The sequence below is a fragment of the Populus alba genome, chromosome 6, assembly GCF_005239225.2.
Source record: "Populus alba chromosome 6, ASM523922v2, whole genome shotgun sequence".
In the NCBI taxonomy this organism is placed as follows: domain Eukaryota; kingdom Viridiplantae; phylum Streptophyta; class Magnoliopsida; order Malpighiales; family Salicaceae; genus Populus; species Populus alba.
This window is the reverse complement of record NC_133289.1, coordinates 17,981,174-17,999,756: the sequence shown is the minus strand read 5'-3', so window position 1 is coordinate 17,999,756 and position 18,583 is coordinate 17,981,174. Positions and strand designations below refer to the sequence as shown.

At 33.1% G+C, this 18,583-nt stretch overlaps 2 protein-coding genes across 3 annotated transcripts; one reads left to right on the top strand and one right to left on the bottom strand.

The window, feature by feature from the left end:
• Positions 1 to 1,119: 1,119 nt before the first annotated feature.
• LOC118043874 (uncharacterized) lies at positions 1,120 to 3,483 on the top strand. The gene is made up of 3 exons (XM_035051981.2): positions 1,120 to 1,266; positions 1,979 to 2,791; positions 3,090 to 3,483. Exons 2-3 carry the CDS (start codon positions 2,170 to 2,172, stop codon positions 3,293 to 3,295), a joined length of 828 nt encoding a protein of 275 aa, XP_034907872.1. The 5' UTR covers positions 1,120 to 1,266; positions 1,979 to 2,169; the 3' UTR covers positions 3,296 to 3,483.
• Positions 3,484 to 7,374: 3,891 nt separating this feature from the next.
• Positions 7,375 to 15,929, bottom strand: LOC118043875 (uncharacterized). 2 transcript variants are annotated; one of them, XM_073409967.1, is made up of 9 exons: positions 15,108 to 15,926; positions 14,190 to 14,558; positions 13,852 to 14,111; positions 11,829 to 11,970; positions 11,323 to 11,694; positions 11,086 to 11,217; positions 9,916 to 10,044; positions 8,315 to 9,808; positions 7,375 to 8,226 (listed from the first exon to the last, which is right to left on the bottom strand). In XM_073409967.1, the coding sequence occupies exons 1-9, from the start codon at positions 15,234 to 15,236 to the stop codon at positions 7,522 to 7,524; spliced, it is 3,732 nt and encodes a 1,243-aa protein (XP_073266068.1). In that variant the 5' UTR covers positions 15,237 to 15,926; the 3' UTR covers positions 7,375 to 7,521. The 2 variants fall into 2 exon arrangements, with proteins under 2 accessions (XP_073266068.1, XP_073266066.1); XM_073409965.1 differs by having other exon boundaries at positions 8,073 to 9,808; positions 15,108 to 15,267; positions 15,298 to 15,929.
• Positions 15,930 to 18,583: the final 2,654 nt, after the last annotated feature.

Genomic DNA, 18,583 nt, shown 5'->3' with positions numbered 1-18,583 from the left:
TTAAGATAGTTTTTAGAATTTAATTTTTTTTATAATTTCATCCTTTATTTTTTTTCCTATCAAATTTGATTATTATTCTTTTAATTGTTGTTTGTTTTGTTTCGAGTCATTTTCTTAATTGATTTTATATATATATAATTTCATCTCTCAACATTTAATTTCATTTTATTTTTATGTCAAATGTCTTTCTTAGTTTTTTTATTGTTGTTTGTTTTACTTTGACAAAAATTTTAGATTTTTTTTTATTTCATCATTCAACATTAAATAGGTTGAGAATTGAGCTTTTTGGTTGAACTCGGATCTAGAATTTTATGAGTTGCGTGTTTAGAAAATTAACCAGGTTTAAGAGATTCGTTCGTGTTTGCTTGTTTTTTTCCTTTCTTTATACTCATGTTTTTAAGTTTTATCCTTCAATATTTATTTATTTTTTAAATTTTATCTCTAATTCTTTTACAACTTTTCAATTTGATTCCATATTTAATCCAACCTGAAGCCAATTAAAACCCAATCAAGGCCTAACTAAGAAGAGAATAAGGGAAGAAAAAAGAAAGACATAAATTGTTCGACTAAGTTAACTCATCATAATCGTGTTTATTACTGAATTGTAAATTTCAAGGATTAACTTCAGTCAGTACAATGTTTCACTTTCTTTACATTTCACTTTCTATTTTTTTTTTAAAATATATATATATATATGTTGTTTAATGTTTAAGTCAGGGATAAATGTAAATTAAAAAGACAATATATAAATTTTATTTTAAACAAGATTTCATTTAAACAAGATGACTGGTTTACTTTTAACTTGTTAGATCGAGTAAAAAATACATGTATTATTTATATTTATTAATGTATATAGTGATTGATTGATTTGATCTAATATACTAATCAAAGATTTTTATTATCATTTCAAATATTTTATCACGTTAAAAAAAATATAACAACACACATTTTTTTTAATACAGTAATTGACTTTTGCTCCGGCTCAAAGAAAGCATGGGTTTCAGGCCTCGTTTATTACTGTATACAAGTGAGAATACGTGGTGTTCCGCTGACATGTCATCTAACAAGGAAACGAGAGACATCAAGATCTCGTTCAAGGTAAGAACGACTTGCAACTACCTTCAAAGATTGAGACAACGAAACTAAATGGGCCAGGCCCAAAACACTGAACCCCAGGCCCTAACGTTTTAATATCATTGTATGAGTCCTCAGCGGCGAAACCGCAGAGGTCTGTCCGGTTTATCATGATTATGTCCCAGACGAGAGGTTAGCTTCAATTCTATCACTGTTCTTTATTTTTTTTCTCTTGCTTAATTGACATGAAAAATGCTCTAAATTATCACCAAATCTTCTTTAAATTGGTAGGGTTAGGTGACTTCTTATCTAGCTATAGCTGTTTAATGTCTTTTCTCATTTCACTCTAAAGTTTAACTTCCTATTTGTTTGCTTAGACGTTGATGAAATGCCAAAAAGAACCACGAATTTGTGAGTCTTTTAGTTGGTATTGTAATGGGGTTTTGTTGAAAATCGGAAATCTTAACATATTAATGGAAAATCAGAGTCCGCAGTAGTAAATATCTGACAGCATATAATTTTTTTAAAACATACCAATAAAGATTCCTAATTTATGTTGTTGTTGTAGAATTAATTCTTGCTGTAAAATTTTGGGAACATGGATTTTTTTGCACTGCATTGGGTTTTAGGTTCTAGTGTTAGTTCTGTACCCTGTTGGAAATTGTACGGTGTGAACCTCGCATGCCAGGGTTTTGAATTTTTACTGCATTGAAACACTGGAGTTAGTATATGAGACTATAGTTTCGATCTTTTTCATTTCAATGATGGGGTATAGAACTTTAATTGGCATTGGTTTGTTGAGTTGTAGTAAAATGATCTGAAAGCGGTAGGAATTTATCACTTGACCTGCCTTTGATCGTGTTCTCCTGCGGCAAGTGTTGATGTTGGTGCTTTCTTTTGACAGTGCATAGAGTACAACATGGATAACGTACATGCATAGATGGACATGGAAAGATGCTAGGTTAAAGGTTACTTGAGAGTTCAGTTGTGAAATTGCTTCATTTAACGTTTTCAAGTTTCAACTATCATCAGACCACTGGATTGTTCACCTTATTCTAGAATTATTTCCATCAAGGAGTTTAATAGATCTCTTCGATGAATTCTATCTTATTACCTTCCTCTCCTGTCCTTCAACTTCCTTTCCCCCAGTTCTCACTCTGTCGTCAATTACAGCCTCTATATATTTCAAAATCCAGGGGCAATCATTGTGCTAGCCAGAACTCTTCTCTTCCCCATTCATTTCAACCCAATTCAAAATTTTCCTTTCACAGTCATCAACCATTAATTGCCACTGCAGTCCCTTCAGATGAGGGACCTGTATCTGTAATCAACTTTGAAGATTTTATTGAAAAGGACTGGTCATTTCTTGACTCAGAGGAGTCAAATTCTAAAGAACATGACCAAAATATTGGCCGGATTATTTCTGCTGGAAGGATTGAGGAGACTTCAAGGGTGTTAGTTTCACTTGGTTCAGAAGGATTTGTGGATAGGTTGGTTGATACATCGCCCTGCAGTCTTTTGCTTATTGTCCATGACTCACTTTTTCTGTTAGCTTGTGTTAAAGAAAAGTACGACAAGGTTAAATGTTGGCAAGGAGAACTGATTCATGTTTCAGAAAAGTGGGCACCTTTGGATGTTGTGTTCCTTTACTTTCTGCCAGCTTTACCCTTTAAACTGGATGAGGTTCTTGGGTCACTTGCTAAACGTTGCTCACCAGGTAAATTATAAAGGCTATATAATTTATCTTTTCATCCATTCCACTTTTGAGTTGACTGAATGTTGGACGCAAGCTGAACTCTCTTAAGAAATTTTTTATTTTCCTCGGTAACTTGTGACTTGAAGTTGTGATTTCGATTTTCAGTTCCTTTACTCAGAAATCAAAAGGGTTTTATATCTTCTATCTTTTCAATGAGATAGTGTTGTTTGAAGACATAATTTCTTGTTTGTTTAAAAACAACACAAATCAGAGATTTGAAATCCCCTTCTGTTCTGACTTCTAACCACTGATTTTATAGGTGCAAGATTGGTTATTAGCCATCCCCAGGGAAGGGAAGTTTTAGAGCAGCAAAAGAAACAATATCAAGATGTTGTAACTTCAGATTTGCCTGATAAAATGACTTTGCAGAAGGCTGCAGCTAACCATTCTTTTGAAATGGTTGAATATGTGGACGAGCCGGGATTCTATCTTACTGTCTTACGGTTATCTGATGCAAGAAACTGAGATCAGATTTTTGGAACTTTTTTTTTTCTATTTGGAATAGAGTCGCCTTTTTTCGCTTCTGATGGTATTTGGTTTCCAAAGACTATGGGTGTCTTCACTTGACAGTCCTGGAACCCCGTATTTTTTAAGATCTCTTCAATAGCTTTTTAACCCTCACTATATTTGCAAGTCGATTTGTTTTTTTCCAATATTTTTTTTTAGGATGCCTGCTTCTTTGACGTGTTTTTTTTACATAAAAAATTCTTTTAAGTGTAATTTAAAAGTTTATGTATTTAATTAAATAAATTAAAAACTATTTAAGTCAATAAATAATAAAAAAAAAGTTATTAATAATGACTAAGAATAAAGATGAAAAAATCAAGAGATAAATATAGAATAAGATAATTGATTTTGCAATATTGAACTTGTATTTAATTGTGTTTAATAAATTTATTTATTAAAATCAAATTTTATAATAAAATAGTGAAAATTAATATATATATATATATATATATATATATATATATATATAATTGATTAAACCGAATAAAAGAAAAAAAAATGTGATGCAAGGTTGTAAATTAAATATTTTTATTTTTTTAAAAAAGCTCATCTATATTAAACATAAAAAAATGTATAAATCTTTAAAAATTAAATATATAAAAAAAATTAAAAAAAAGGCTAAAATAAGAAAAACAAAAAATGTAGTGATAGTCTAGGTGATATAAACATAAGTTTAAAAGTTATTAAAAAAAGAATTACAAAAAAGGTATTAATTAAAATAGAACCAAAATTAGAATAAAAGAAAGACAAGAAAAAGGTAGTGATAGTCTAAGTGACCAAAACATTTAAAAGAAATAATAACAATAATAATAATAATAAAATAATAAAACAATTTAGGTTACAAGGCTGATAAGTTGATTCCAAAACGTTTAATAAGTTGATTCCAATTTATTTAGATGATACATAAACAAACAACAATAATAAATAAATAAAATTTCAATAAAGTAAAATCTTGATAACTTGAAAAAAAATATTGAAAGTATAAAATTGGATAAAAAAAATACCCTAGTTAGCATTAGAAATATGTAATCAATAATGGACCTATGTTATGCTTTGGGGGGAGCTTGGCACCCTAAAGTTTTAAAATATCTTAATTTTTGTCCTTAAAATTTTAAAATTTTCATAATTATGCATTCAATCCTTCCAAAAATAAAATATTTACTAACCTTATATTTTTTATGATAGTACCCCTAAATAAAATTTACTAGTTCTACCCCTGCATGTAATTTGGATAATAAGAAATAAGTCAATTCAAGTTAATCTTTAAAATCTGTTGCACAGGTCATGAGACTGTGATAACTTAATAGAAAACAAATTAAGAAAAACTATAAAAGCCAATTTAACAAAAAAAAATAATAATGTTGAATGATGAAATCATAAAAGAAAATGAGCCAAAAAAAAATGTTGACCTGTATTAACATTTTAAACCCGTAACTCGGACCATTAGACCAAAAGCACCACAATAAAAAAATCATGAAATTTAATCACTAACAAATCTAACAGATGAAATCAGGAATAAAAATCAATTACACAAAAGAATTAGTAAAAAAATATGTAATGAAAACAATAAGGGTGAAAATCAAAATAAAAAATAAATGAAGGGCAACAAATTTTTTTCAATTAGAGGGTTAAATTGAAAAGAAAAATATATTTTAAAAAAAATAATAAAAAAGGATCAAGTTGAAAATAAATAATACACCATAAACTTTGATTGAAATACAAAATTAAAAACCAATGGAACTTTAATAAAAGAGCCAAAGAAAAAAATAAAAATAAAAAAGAACTAAATTCAAAAAAATAATATATGATAAATTATAATTGAAGAACTAAATTGAAAACAAAAAAAAATTTATATAAAAAAAAAAAGGAAAAAAAAGTAAAAATCAAAAGAATAAGGATTAAATTGAAACATTAAAAGCAAAAGGGATCAATATATACTACTTTTCAGAGAGGAGAGACAACCTTGCAATGATACAACAAACACAACATTTGATAGCCGAAATTCACAATATGAGTTGCCTGAAGGGCACCAATGGTGTCCATTTGTTGGAGTGTAGATGTCCCACGCCAATAATGTTTTTTAACATTTTTATTAGTGAAAGATATAAATGTCCTCGTCCCCACCCAAAAATAACAAAAAAAAATCCTAGACTTAAACGAACATTGAAATTATTTTACTGTTCATTAACAAATAAAATGATCACAAAGTTCCAAAATAAAAGTGCTCTCTCTTTTTCTTTTTCTTTTTCTAAAAGATTGTTTTTATAGTAATTCTACTATATATATATATATATATATATATGACCTTTGTAACTCCAATAATTCTTTAAAAGAAACGTGTCTCCCTATAAAATGACTAAACTAACTCATTTCTGGCCTTATATTGCGTTTATTTGACATCCTATTTACATATTAAGAGTTATTTTAATGTCTATCTTACTAGATGTTCTGATGCAGTATTGTACAAAACCTGTTTTAAAATTCACAAAACTTCTCTATAATTTTTTTTTGCTTCTGGACCACGAGAATTATTTGTTTCGATTGCTATCCTTCTGCCTGTAATCAGTATTGGTATTTATCCGGATTTCGTTTTCTCATTATCAGTTGACAAGGTCGAAGCTATTCTATCTAATTATTTTTATAGCTAATTTTTTTTTATAGGTAATTATTATAATTTTATAGGTAGTTATTAGTTATTATAAAATAAAAAAAAAAAATAAATTGTAATCAGATATGTTTTAGCATTTGCGAGAACCTTTTGAATCACTCAAGTAATGGAGTGATTCAAAAGGTTCTCAACGACTTACCTGAAACTTCTTATATATATGTTAAGCTGTCCTATGGTTATATTTGTCAAACTCTTTCTTCAATTCAATTAGATATTAATGTAAATGAACCATAACTATGTAGTCCTATTCCTAATAAATTAACCCCAAAATAGCATATCCAGATTATAAGAAAAACCGATAGAAGCGACATTTTTTATTGCAGAATTTAAACCTTCCAAATTCTTATTTGTTCGAGTATGGAAATAAATCGCGAATATGGTCCAAGTAATAAATGCCCAAGTTTCTTTTGGGTCCCAATTCCTTAATGATGATTTCCCCATAGAGTTATTGCTTCATTAGCCCAGACTTAGCTCCTGAAAGATTTTTTTTTATATTTCATTATTTAGTTTGCTATGGTTAAAAAAAGAAAACCCTTTGGCATGTCGACTTAAGAAGGATACGAAAAACTTATGTTCCCAATTTGATCTAATTGTTGAATCAATTTTTTTATAAACCTGATTAATAATTCCTAGAAGAATTTTCAGGAAAAAAGTATTTTTTAAAAATATTTTTTTTACTTTTTTTTTCCATCATGTATTGGATCTCATCAACGGGAAATGAATCAGCTTTTAATTTAAATTAATTGGGTTTTTACCTTTTAAAAACATTATTCTTATGAAAATCTTTTCGAAATGTAATTACTAGAAGTGCTGCTGACAATAATGATCCACATAAAAGAGCTTTTGCATAGCCCGATACCATCATACTTACGTGCATTATTAACCACTGGGTTTATTCGAGAGAGCAGGTATTTTTTTAAAAAAATACTAAGATTTTAGATTGATGCATGTCGGCTTTTAAATAAGACCCCAAGTAGCCGGAAAGCCTTAAGCTATTGCCTCAACTCGCCAAGATATGATACAATTAACAACTTAATGTATTTCAGCGGGCAAATGGCTTCAATATTGCGCACTAATTAATTTGATCATGTGAAGTCGAGAAAAGAAATCAATGCTCAGCCTTCATATACCAACTCAACCAATTTTAGCTACCAACATAGCCAAATCTCAACAGTAAAACAAGAGTCGAAAAAAAAATCAAATGATTTCAGTTCTGACAAGCTGAAGAGGAAGGAGGGGGGATGCTTCAGGTTCTTTTTTTAAGAAAAAAAAAAAGCTGACCTCGTGCGGAAACCTCAAACATTATACCACTCTCCCAACTTTTTCTCTCTACATTAAAAAAGAAAAAGGAAATAAAAAAAGAGCCAAATTGGATATCAATCAACTGAGAGAACTATTGCTAAAATTGGAATTTCTCGGAGGAAGATTATTGTAGGCTTACACGGTGATCAAACTTCCAATACGAAATAAGAAGATAGGGTACCAAACAACCACCTCACAACTTCTTAATAATATATTAGAAGAATGAAAACCTTATGCCATTACTTGCTGCAAACAAGTTGTATTCTTCCATAGCAGTCTCTTTCTTATTGCACGCTGGATCATTTTCATCTGCCGAGACTTTTGAAGATAAATCTCCAGCAATTCCATCTTTTGAAGGTACAGGATCTGACTTACATCCTGTTGAGAGAGCGACAGGTCCACCAAAATGGAACAAGGAAAATCCAGTATTACTGTTGTGCAATTTGGCAGAATTATCAATTTTCCCACCTTCCCCACTTGGTGGTGCTTCGTTTGAATGTGATCTGGCTGGAACCATCCTCTCCTTATTAGCTTCAGTTAAAGTTTCCTGCGTCGTACGTGTCTCTGTTCGAACCTCTGAGTTCAAGCCATATTCTCCTGGCTGATACACCGGAACTGGACCAGAATTAAACACAGGAGTTGCCAAATGCGGCACTGAACCGTATTGCATACAGATGCGGGAGTTTCCATTTAAATCATAGCCAAGAGGACCAGCATATAGATAATGGTTAGGATGGGGGAAGGGCATTAATCCATTGGCTGGAGCTGCCGGCCAAGAGACTGGAGTTTGATGGTAGTAGCCCATTGTTGAAGGAGCTTGAAACATTGGAAACTGTAAATTATGGTTATGCAAAGTTGGAAACACAACTTGATGTTGCAAACCCATACTGACAGCAGGTATTCCATTTTCAAAATGGATCTTGGACAGTTGTTGTCGGTGGATTTCCCAAAATGTTCTTTCTTTGACCATCTGGTTGAAGCACAAAAGGTTTCCTGCTTCTAAACACCTCAGCTCCATTTGTTCTCGGTCCCTTGTTCAGCCCCACTTCATTACAATTGGAGAAAGCATTTCCACTGCATGTTGAAGTTTCTCTTCCTTCTGATTGTTGACAGGCATCTTCTGAATCTGAAGTGGAAGACGATTCAAGATGTCCATTGTTTGAAGAAACTGTATTGCTATCTCCCTCACTAAGGCAAGATGAACAGTTATCAGAACTCAAAGTGCTTCCAATGCTAGGATCAGAAGCCTCAGACGATGCAAAGTTTTTTTCAGGACATGAAATGATTTCCTCATAAGCAGTTTCTGTTGAGTAGCAACCATTCACTTCCACATTGTATCCACTCTGGCAGTCTTCAATAGTTTCAAGGCTACAGTCCCTTGATTCGTTCATGTTATTCTCATCATGATCAATTTCAATGGAATTTCCAGTAACTTCACTGGAACATGTCTCACCAGATGACTTGAAGAGTTTACTATCCAGATCCACAGCTTCAACCTTAGTAGATGAGCTCATGGTAACGTCAGAGTCTGAGCTGCTCCAAGAATACTTCTTTCGTGATTCTACGGGCTCCCAAACTTTCTTAGGATTGTTTCCCATGTTGGATTTGCTTTTGATTCTTCCACAACCTTCACGGGTGTGATCTACTGGACTATATTTGTTACCACGATAGAACTGCTTGGACATATCCATCACTGTTTCTGACTTGCCAGCAGATTTGTTCTCTCGGTCCACTCTTAATGATGAAACATGTGGTTCAACCTTTACCCTGCATTCAATGTTCCGATGGCAGCTGCAAGAATGGAAGTCATATCTATCATTCATCCTGTTGTGGGGACAATGAAAGTTTTCACTAAGCTTGAGGCCACAATTTCGACCATTGGACTTTGGACCATTGATCCTTGACTGCCTATACAATCCATTAACAGGCCTAGAAGGAGTGTCAAAATCATCACTGTGATTTCTTAACTCTGATCTATTAACCACAGCCCCACTTTCTGAAATAACTGCAAATCGGCGTCTATCAGGCCACTTCAAAAAAGAATCAAGTTGTTCTTTCCGCAATTTCAATCTTCGGCGAGAATATTTTGCTTGTTCGGTTGAAAAAGAGCCAGTCCCTTCTTTCAAATTTGCAACCTTCCCATCAGGACTATCATATGAATCTTTTTCCATTATACAGCTCTCAAATCCATATGAAAACTGTTCATCTTGAATGTCAGGAGATCCAGGCCTGGGCAGAGAAATATTGCCTGTTTCACTTAGTGAATCCCTACAGCAGATAGTATTCAGTTCTTCATCAACACTTGGTGATGATCCATCCTTTAAGACATCAGGAAGCATGGTAATATCATTTGATTCAGGACATTTCTTCTCTTTATCCCTTTCTTTCCCTTTTAACCTCTCCTTCTTTCGAAGCTTTTTCTCTCTTTCTTTTGTTCTTCTTCTCTCCTTGCGCTCTTCTTCTTCACGCTTTTCCTTTTCCTCTTCTTCAAGAAGCTTCATCTGCAGTGAAAAATTGTATTATCAGAGATGCATCTCATGAAAAAAGATGAGCTGTCGTAATTCTGATACTCGAACGAAATCTTAATCAAAATCATAAATATTAAGACCTGCTTTTCCAATGTAATGATTTCTTTGCATGCAACATGGACCCGATCTTCCAGTAGTTTTAGTGCAAGACAAACAAAGATGCTGTGTGCATTTTGGCGAGCAGTTCCTTCTCTGAAAGCCTTTTCAACCTGAAACAACAAATTGAGTCTTAGAATATTTGAAACTGAAATACAGAAATTCAATTACTTCATGAGCTCATAGAAACAGAATCTACATGTTGCTAGTTCATCCTCCCATATTCTGACAGGAACATGGGAATGTGCATTCAGATATTGGTTTTCTCCAACGGCCAGTAAATTTCATTGTTTTAGGTGGCCAGAAGGCACAATCATGGTTTATGACCAGTTGACAAAGGTAATCCTGAAAAATCTCTTTTTAGATACCAGCTAATAAATAACTGAATTTTGAAAAAGAAAATATAAGGCACTCTTGGGCAGCGCCAAATGGTCCTGTAACATATGTAACCATAAAGGTTAACTTAGAAAAAAAAATGCTATGTTTAAACAGAATTCATTGATATCACCATGCACTATTTGGATTCCTTGATTTGCTCCATTAGATGTCCCAACAGGGCTTCCTAGATGTGGTTAACCACAATTTTAGTGAAGTTATAAGGAGACATTTAACCACGCTAGAGACCTCAGAAATTTCCCTAGGCCTTCTCTGTCACTATAAAGAGAGATGTGGTGCCCCTAGTAGGATCATCTGTTCTACAAATCTGCTGAGAAATTTGAACTTTTAAAATGTTTTTGTTTATCAAGTTGAAAAATTATCTCAACCTACCCCTGGTTCTACAGTACTTACAGCCCTCGTATTCATTTAGAATTTACTCTAGTTTCATCATCTCTAACATAATGAGCAATTCTACAAGGTTCAGGTTCAATCCCAACTCATTGTTATTTTGGTTATTGCAGATTGAATTAAAATCTAGTGAGCCCGTGATAAAACCTTGTCCCGCCACCTTTCTTATATATGACGTAGAAATATTCCTTCCCAACACACCCCTTCCCCATGTACAACCTACCGCACATTCACCCCCATGCAATGATGATTACACGCACATTGAGACATGTAGGTATCACATGGAAAATGACAGTTCCAAACAAATTATTGTTTTCTAAATTAATATGAAAAAGGACAGCAAGCATGTTTCACGTCTGTAAACATGCCTTTTCCTTAAAAATAACTGTTGCAGCATCTAGAAGAAACTCTCGAGCAAGCTCAGGACTCTTCGCATGCTTTTGGGGCCGGGAGCATTCTCCATCAAGCTCGTTTCCATCCTTATCCATGGAATCATCATCCTATAAGTGTACAAGAAAAAAAAAAAGGAATTTAATTATAAACCCTAAGGATATTTTAATAAATTTATTGCAAATATAAAGATCCTGAGGGAAAAAGCAGGCCACCTCTTCTTCCTCGGCCTCTTCAGCATGTTCAAAAAAACTTCTGATACTTTCCCCTCTAGTAATTGTAACAAAACCATTACCTACTACAAGCCTGCAGTGCACACATCGTTGACCCTTTAGTGCATGAGCTTTTACAGAAAGCTCAGTGCAGCGGCCATCAACTTTCCAAGCCCTAAGGGTAATAAAACATGCAGTCAAACCACCAAGATCTAGACCAGTGACTTGAACACTTCCATTCATGCCAACATTTTCAAATTCTAGAATGTCAGATTTTCCTTCTCCTGTTCCAACTGCCCATTCGAAATGATGGTATGATCCAACAGTGTCCGAAAAAGTCTGGTTCCAATCAGCTTGGACAGAATCATCAGACACCTGAGAAAATAGCTAAGATAATTGGTCATACTGGTCACAGCCATGGTGAGTTTTCACAATTTGTTCTGCAAATTTGTTTCTTTTGAATCTTAGATCTTTAGGACCACAAAATCGCACAGAAGAAGAAAATATACCTCATATTGAAAGGCGGTATCTGCAACACAAAACCAACTAGTGCAGCGAGGTTCTCGTCGCATGCGTTTCAACTCCTTTAGCTCCTTAAATTCACGAATAACATTCCTTCTGCAATCTCTACAAAATCTCTTGCTGTCAAACCTGTGGGATGGAGACATTTGTTCAGAGAAACAGAACAAATCAACACAAGTACCTAACACGAAAACATGCAGAATGGAAGTACAAGCTCATGGGTAAGGAGAAGGAGGCTATAGCTAGATATACAAGAAATAGTCACAACTCAAAATAAGCAAATATTAAGACGGAAAACGATAAGATAGATCCATGCCAGTTGAAGAGAACTAAAGTTTTAGGGTCTAGTTAATTCAAACAATTACAATGATAACATAATCAACATTTCAGCATATAAGTGCACAAACCATCAAGTAAACCAAAAGGTTGTAGAGAAATAAAAGAAGAAAAAATCAAGGACACTAAAAAAATCAAAAACAAAAATTTTGCTTCAAGCTTATAATTTTTGTTGAACAATTTCAATGGATTCTTTAAGAGATATCTTAAACAAGTGATGCCAATTGAATGACAAAGTTTCTCAATTATAATAGATGATACTCAATTTTTGATAGGTAAATGCAAGTAAAGTCTGAGTTTTGTTTAATTTTCAAACTGAGCCATCCATTTGAGTCATTGATGTGTTCAATTCCTCACAGACCATGGGCATTGGTGAAGTTTGATGGATTAGAACCAAAGACCTCTGACTCTTAGGACATCAACATAGGCTACTATTGAACTCAAGTGGATACATTACGGTTGCTTTGTCCAAGGAAAAACATATGAGAAAGAGTCTAAAAGCATGATGAGGCCAACATGTGCCATGTCATATTCAACTGAAAGCATGCAAACATATCGTTCTTTGGAAGTTGGAAAGGGACTTCCTCATTAACGAAGTCCATGTGATAAAACAATCCAATTAACCACAACAATGAGTATTAAGTTTAGTTTTAGCCTATTTCAGATAAAAGAAGGGCAGAGTACTCCTGAGTCCATCCCCACACCCACTATGCCATTTTCTTTGATAAATATGTAGAGTTAATTGTACCCTTAAGTTCCCTTAGGGCGCTATATTTCCTAATCATCCAGCCTTGTATAATTATACTTCTTTAATGCTTTCATGCTGAGATTAGAGCAGCCAAAGTCTAATGTGATGAATTCATCAGTAAATATTTGATGCCATATTCAACAGCAAGCAAGTTCCACTTACAGTAAATCCACAGTTTTGAAGTAGTAATCAAAATATCTACAAGCCACTACACTTTGTGGAATGTGCAAGGCTCTCATAGATATTTGAATAATAAAATCAGCCCTTAGCTACAAAGCCCCCAAAGCAACAAAGTCCACAGAAACTAACTAAAGAGAGCATAATCAGTTGAGATGAATTCAGAAAATGGACCGCTTTTCAACAGACATTTTGGGTTCCCTATGAAGAAGCTTTGAATAATTTATTAGTCCGGTAAAATCCATCACTTCCTTAGATTTAACCACATCTTTTTCATCAAACAGAACATACAATATCTCGAAGAGAAAAACTATCAGTCATGGCAGATGACTCCCCTCCATTTGGTTTGATCCAAAGCAGGTAAATGATCACTTCCTAACTGCATTGCCATCCACATATTTTTGTTTGTGATTCCATTAGAAAGCCTGTTAGGGTGGGAAGATATAAGCTCTGATTTTACAATACTTATAAACTAGAAGACATCAATGATTCTTACAAAGCACAGCACGCTCATGGGAGTTTCTGACTGTTCAGAAGCCGGACTAGTCGGATTTTTTTTTTCATGATTTCAAGTAACTTTTGTTCTGTCTATGGCAGTTTCACCAATTGGGTCACCTCTGGTCTCAATGTTATCTAAAGCTCCAACCCCAAAAAAAAGCAGAGCGGCCAACTACCTTTCAGTTGTCATAGTCTTCCACTGATTTCAAAATCAATGTTGTATATAAAGAATAAGCTATTGGCAAACACACCTGCACATGAGACTCTCTATGAAATCCTCTTCCTTCATCCTTAAAAGAGACTGCCGGGTTTCTTCTCCAAGTGCTGACCAGAAATCCATTAATGTGTCACAAGAAAGCCTGGCAGTATGCAGTGCACACGTCTCTCTTGTTCCATGTCCTCTACCATAACTTGCCATTCCTTGGCTAATCCAACCCCGACCTCCCCCACCACAGGCATCAGGATAGAGCAATTCCCTTTCCCGCTCCCTTGCACGTGCACTGTCAAATACCTGATTTAAAGCAAGAGTTCAGCTACTAAACTAGAAAGGGACAATGGAATTGCACAATAAAAAATTTTTAGCACTCACATTTTGGAGTCCCTTCAGAGACTTTGAAAACAAGTAGCACTTCAAAAGCGTTAACGATCCATCACGCGTGGTCATTAGACCACCCCAAGGATGGACAGATGGATCTTGAATTTCATCTTGGCACCCATTTGTTATATGTGATCCACAATCATTTAGATTTTTTGAGGCTTCTAGTATATCGCAACGAAGGTGCCCAGCACCTCCTTCCTGCTGCAAAGACTTACCATACATGACAATCTGCATAAAACCTTCAAGCAATAGCCCATTGCATCTAGAACAGTACATGTTCTTACGAGCTTGCTCAAACAGGGCTTGCTTGTCTATCCTCAGTAGCTTCTGTCGAGCTTGTGGTGGCAGCTCACTCCAGAACTGTCACAAGTACATAAAAATTCTTCAATGACTAATCACAACTTGCAACAAGAGTTGGCTAAAAACTGAAAGACAATAAATAAACAAAACCTTGTATACTCCAAACACAAACTTAAAATTATATATTAAAAAAACACTTGCTGATTACATGTAACAAAATGCCAATCTTTATTTTAGAAACACCATTCCATTGCCTAGACTCTAATCAATTCTCACTAGTATAAACAATTGTAACTGACATAAAACTTTGATCTCTCTTTTGAAAATAAAAACACCGAACTCCAGAAGTGAATTTATATACAAGGAGCTAAAAACGGATCTAGTCAAAAAAAAACTGAAAACCCAGATAATAAAAAAGAGAAAAACAAAAATCCCACATCAAAAACTAATAAAACAAGCTCACTGAATAATTTGTACATCAAGATCCAATCAAGAACACAATTAAAAATCAAAATTAAGTAAAACAGTGATCTAATTCAATCCCAGATACAAAAACAGACACTCTAATCCATCAATCAAATTAAGAGGGGAAAAAAAACAGCCCAGTACCTTCTGGAGCTGATTGAAGCTAACATCATCACGGTGTTTAGACCAGAACGAATTAACAGAAATTGAGTAAGAGCCTCCGGATGATGTCGCATTACCAAATTGATCATTTCTCTGTGTTAATCCTGGCATCCTGGATTATTATTATTATTATTATTATTATTATTATTATTATTATTATTATTATTATTATGTAACTTATTTTATTGAATTCAATTATAAAATCCTTATAATTGTTTTTATACTCTCATAGATTTATCATCATCATCATCATCATCAATCCTTCCATCTCTGCCCCTCATATTTTTTCCTACGAGAATACAAATAAAAAACGGATCCAAAACCCAAGTCGATTCAATAATTCAATCAAGAAATGTATCAAATCAGAAACTAATAAACAAGAAAAATAAAAAAAATCAAAACCCAAAAATAAAAATAATAGAATTCATAGAAACTGGATTTGATTGAATTGAATTGGGAGATTTAAAGAGGAGAGGATGATGAGATTTGGCTGCTGCTGCTGCTGCTGCTGTTGTTTAATATATATATGAGGAGAGAAATGGAAGGGAGAAATGAGAGATAGGGAGAGAGAAGGGGGGGGTTTTGGTATTGGACGAAAATTATTTTTCATGTTATGGCGAGCATTGCCACTGTTAAAATAAATTCAGACATAGGAACTCCAAATAATCCTCTATAAGAAAATTGTCATAACCGGATAGGCTAAGGTAAAATACCTACAGAATTTGGTATAAATAAAATAAAATAAAATAAAATAGTTTCTCTCTTTTTGTAACATAAAACCTGTCTAAGAGAAATGAGAGAAGACAACAGCCAGAAAAGAAGACAAAAGTGATTTTCTTTTACCGTAGTTTTTCACCTAAACGTTTTGATTCATGGACTGAAATCGTGACGACAGGATGTTTTGGTTTTTTCATGAAAAAATTTTAATGACGACAATGTCCTCGACTGTAAGAGGTTAGTGTGGAGCGTACTTGCCAAAAACACAGCGTACGGTTCCTTCCCTTGACAGAGGGAGAGGAGGGCTTCAGCCATTGAGATGACGTGTCTGGGAGCACGGTTCAGGCTTTCCCTAATTTGAGTGCATTTCTTTTCTTTTTTCTTTTTTTCGTTTCAGTCCTTTTCAACTGCCACCCCCTCGGAGTCTTCACTGGAGAAATTGAGCTGCAGGAAAAACTTTAGTCATATGACGAATTATACATTGATACGTGTCAGTATTCCTCCTTTTTCCCTAAAAACTGTCACTGTTTATGTGTTTTTTCCTTTCTTTTTTCAAACTAGCCGTGTGGATAGAAAACACGTTACCACCATTAAAATATATAATTTCAAAAATAGCACAGTTTAATGGGCTGTCATGTGTCATATATGTGTGTGATGCATTAAGAATGTGTGTTTAGAAGTGCGATGTAAACTATATTTTTAAAAAATTAAAAAAAAATTATTTAAAATAAAAAAATAATTTTATTTTCAGATCGTTTTGATGTTTTGATATTAAAAATAAATTTTTAAAAATAAAAAAATTCATTTTGATGCATATCTAAGCGAAAAACACTTTGAACTGTCATCGCTACTACAATCTCAAACAGATCCTAAGACACGGGTATAACCTGCGTTACCACTAGATGTGCGGGTACAACCTATGTGAACCTAAAATTGTAGCAGCAGAAGGCTTTTTTTTATATATAATTTCAACTCTCCTAAAAAAACCCAACAAACTCAATAAGTCATATTCTTTATCAGATTTAATAGAACTTGATAAACCTTGACCTACAAATTTGATAGAATCTTGATTTAGAGATAACAATAAGGAAAGCAGTCAATCAGATTTGATAAAACCTTGACTTAGGAATAATAATATACCTAAGAATTAAAGGTATTATAAAAAAACTTGGACCTAATGATAATCTTATATCTAAGAACTTTAAATATATGAATGACGCAACGAAATAAATTAATTTTTGATAAGTCATTGTACAATCTTTATCCCTACAAAGAAATATTGTTTTGTCATAACTAATGAAACTAGATAGATAGAAAAAAAAAACTAATTAGAAAAATATCTCATAGGTTCGCTAATTACTTGACCATTGGCGGGTCTCTTTGTATATGTTGTCCGGAAAGAACTCACGTTTATTTTTCAACATGCTGTCTAAATTTACAAGTAAAAAAAACATAATATAGTCTCATCTAACTAACTCTAATGGACCTCTTTTGAGTTGTAAGCTAATGGGTTTGAACTAGTAATCAATTAACATAAGTCAAATAATGAAGGGCCTGTATAAGAGCGTGATAGAGGTTGCTTTTCAAAATATTTTTTACTTAGAAATGCATCAAAAATAATTTTTTTTTATTATTTTTTTAATTCATTGTTAACATCAGCATATCAAAAAGATCCAAAAACACAAAAAAAAAAAATTAAATTGAAGCAAAAACAATTCATGTTTTTTCAAAAGCACGGTTGGACCGCAATGCCAAACAAGACTGAAATAAACTCATAAACAATGTCTAATGGGCTAGAAAAACCCAAATTAAAAATAATTATTAATAAATAAATAAAATAGGATAATAAAAATAAAATTTTCATGCTACAATTTCTCTTTGTAACCTGAATCTCATATAATAAAAATAAAGTTTTCATGCTACAATTTCTCTTTGTAACCTGAATCTCATATTTGCGTACATTCTTGGCAGATTTCAATCCTGAATTCAAATAAGTTATTTTATCTCGTCTTGATGAATTAATATGCCTACAATATATGGATAGAAAGCTTGAGATGTTTAGTCTTTATAACAACTTGAATTGCAACACAATTGCACCTGTAGCTTTAGATATGTCGCAAACAGTGCATGAAAGTCTAGTTTTGCAGATGTGACAATATTCATCTAGTAACTTCGATCTTATGAAATAATATTCTTCTAAACTCCATTTGATCTGAAAATTTACAAGAATATAGTTTCATGTGTCTAGTATTTTCCTAAAAGATTTCAACTTGAATTCATGTATGATTTGAGAGATATGTTTGATCTTATAACCTATAATTCAATAACATTTTAAGGTCAAATTCGGACTTGATTTAGTTTATATCACATAACTTGTAATTCAATAACATTTCAAATCAATTTCTAACAAAAAAAACTCAATTAATTTATTATATCTATATAACAAATTCTCATAACACTCAAGTATTTCAGTTAACAACATCAAATAAATTATCTCGTGGATGGGTCTGCATCATTGGAACCATTAGCATATCGTCATGCATGAAAAATTATCTCATCCTCCTCTACTACAAGGTCTAAATGGTGAGCCTCCCCAACCTCTTCAAGTCCATAACAACATGATAAGAACCAATTAGAGAAAGCGGTGTACACAACATCATCAATAGCATCATGAATCACGTCAGAGGCTTTCTAACCCTCTCGTATAAAAAAAAAAAAAAAAAGTTAACATAATATATACC

Excerpts from the sequence above, each read along its gene's own strand:
- LOC118043875 (XM_073409967.1), bottom strand. The coding sequence starts at position 15,236 with ATGCCAGGATTAACACAGAGAAATGATCAATTTGGTAATGCGACATCA. Across the intron at positions 10,045-11,085 it reads CAGTTATTTTTAAGGAAAAG|GTTGAAAAGGCTTTCAGAGA; the intron begins GCATGTTTACAG and ends TTGTTGTTTCAG. Across the intron at positions 8,227-8,314 it reads CGAGAACAAATGGAGCTGAG|ATCCATTTTGAAAATGGAAT; the intron begins GTGTTTAGAAGC and ends CAACTGTCCAAG.
- LOC118043874 (XM_035051981.2), top strand. The coding sequence starts at position 2,170 with ATGAATTCTATCTTATTACCTTCCTCTCCTGTCCTTCAACTTCCTTTC. Across the intron at positions 2,792-3,089 it reads TGCTAAACGTTGCTCACCAG|GTGCAAGATTGGTTATTAGC; the intron begins GTAAATTATAAA and ends CTGATTTTATAG.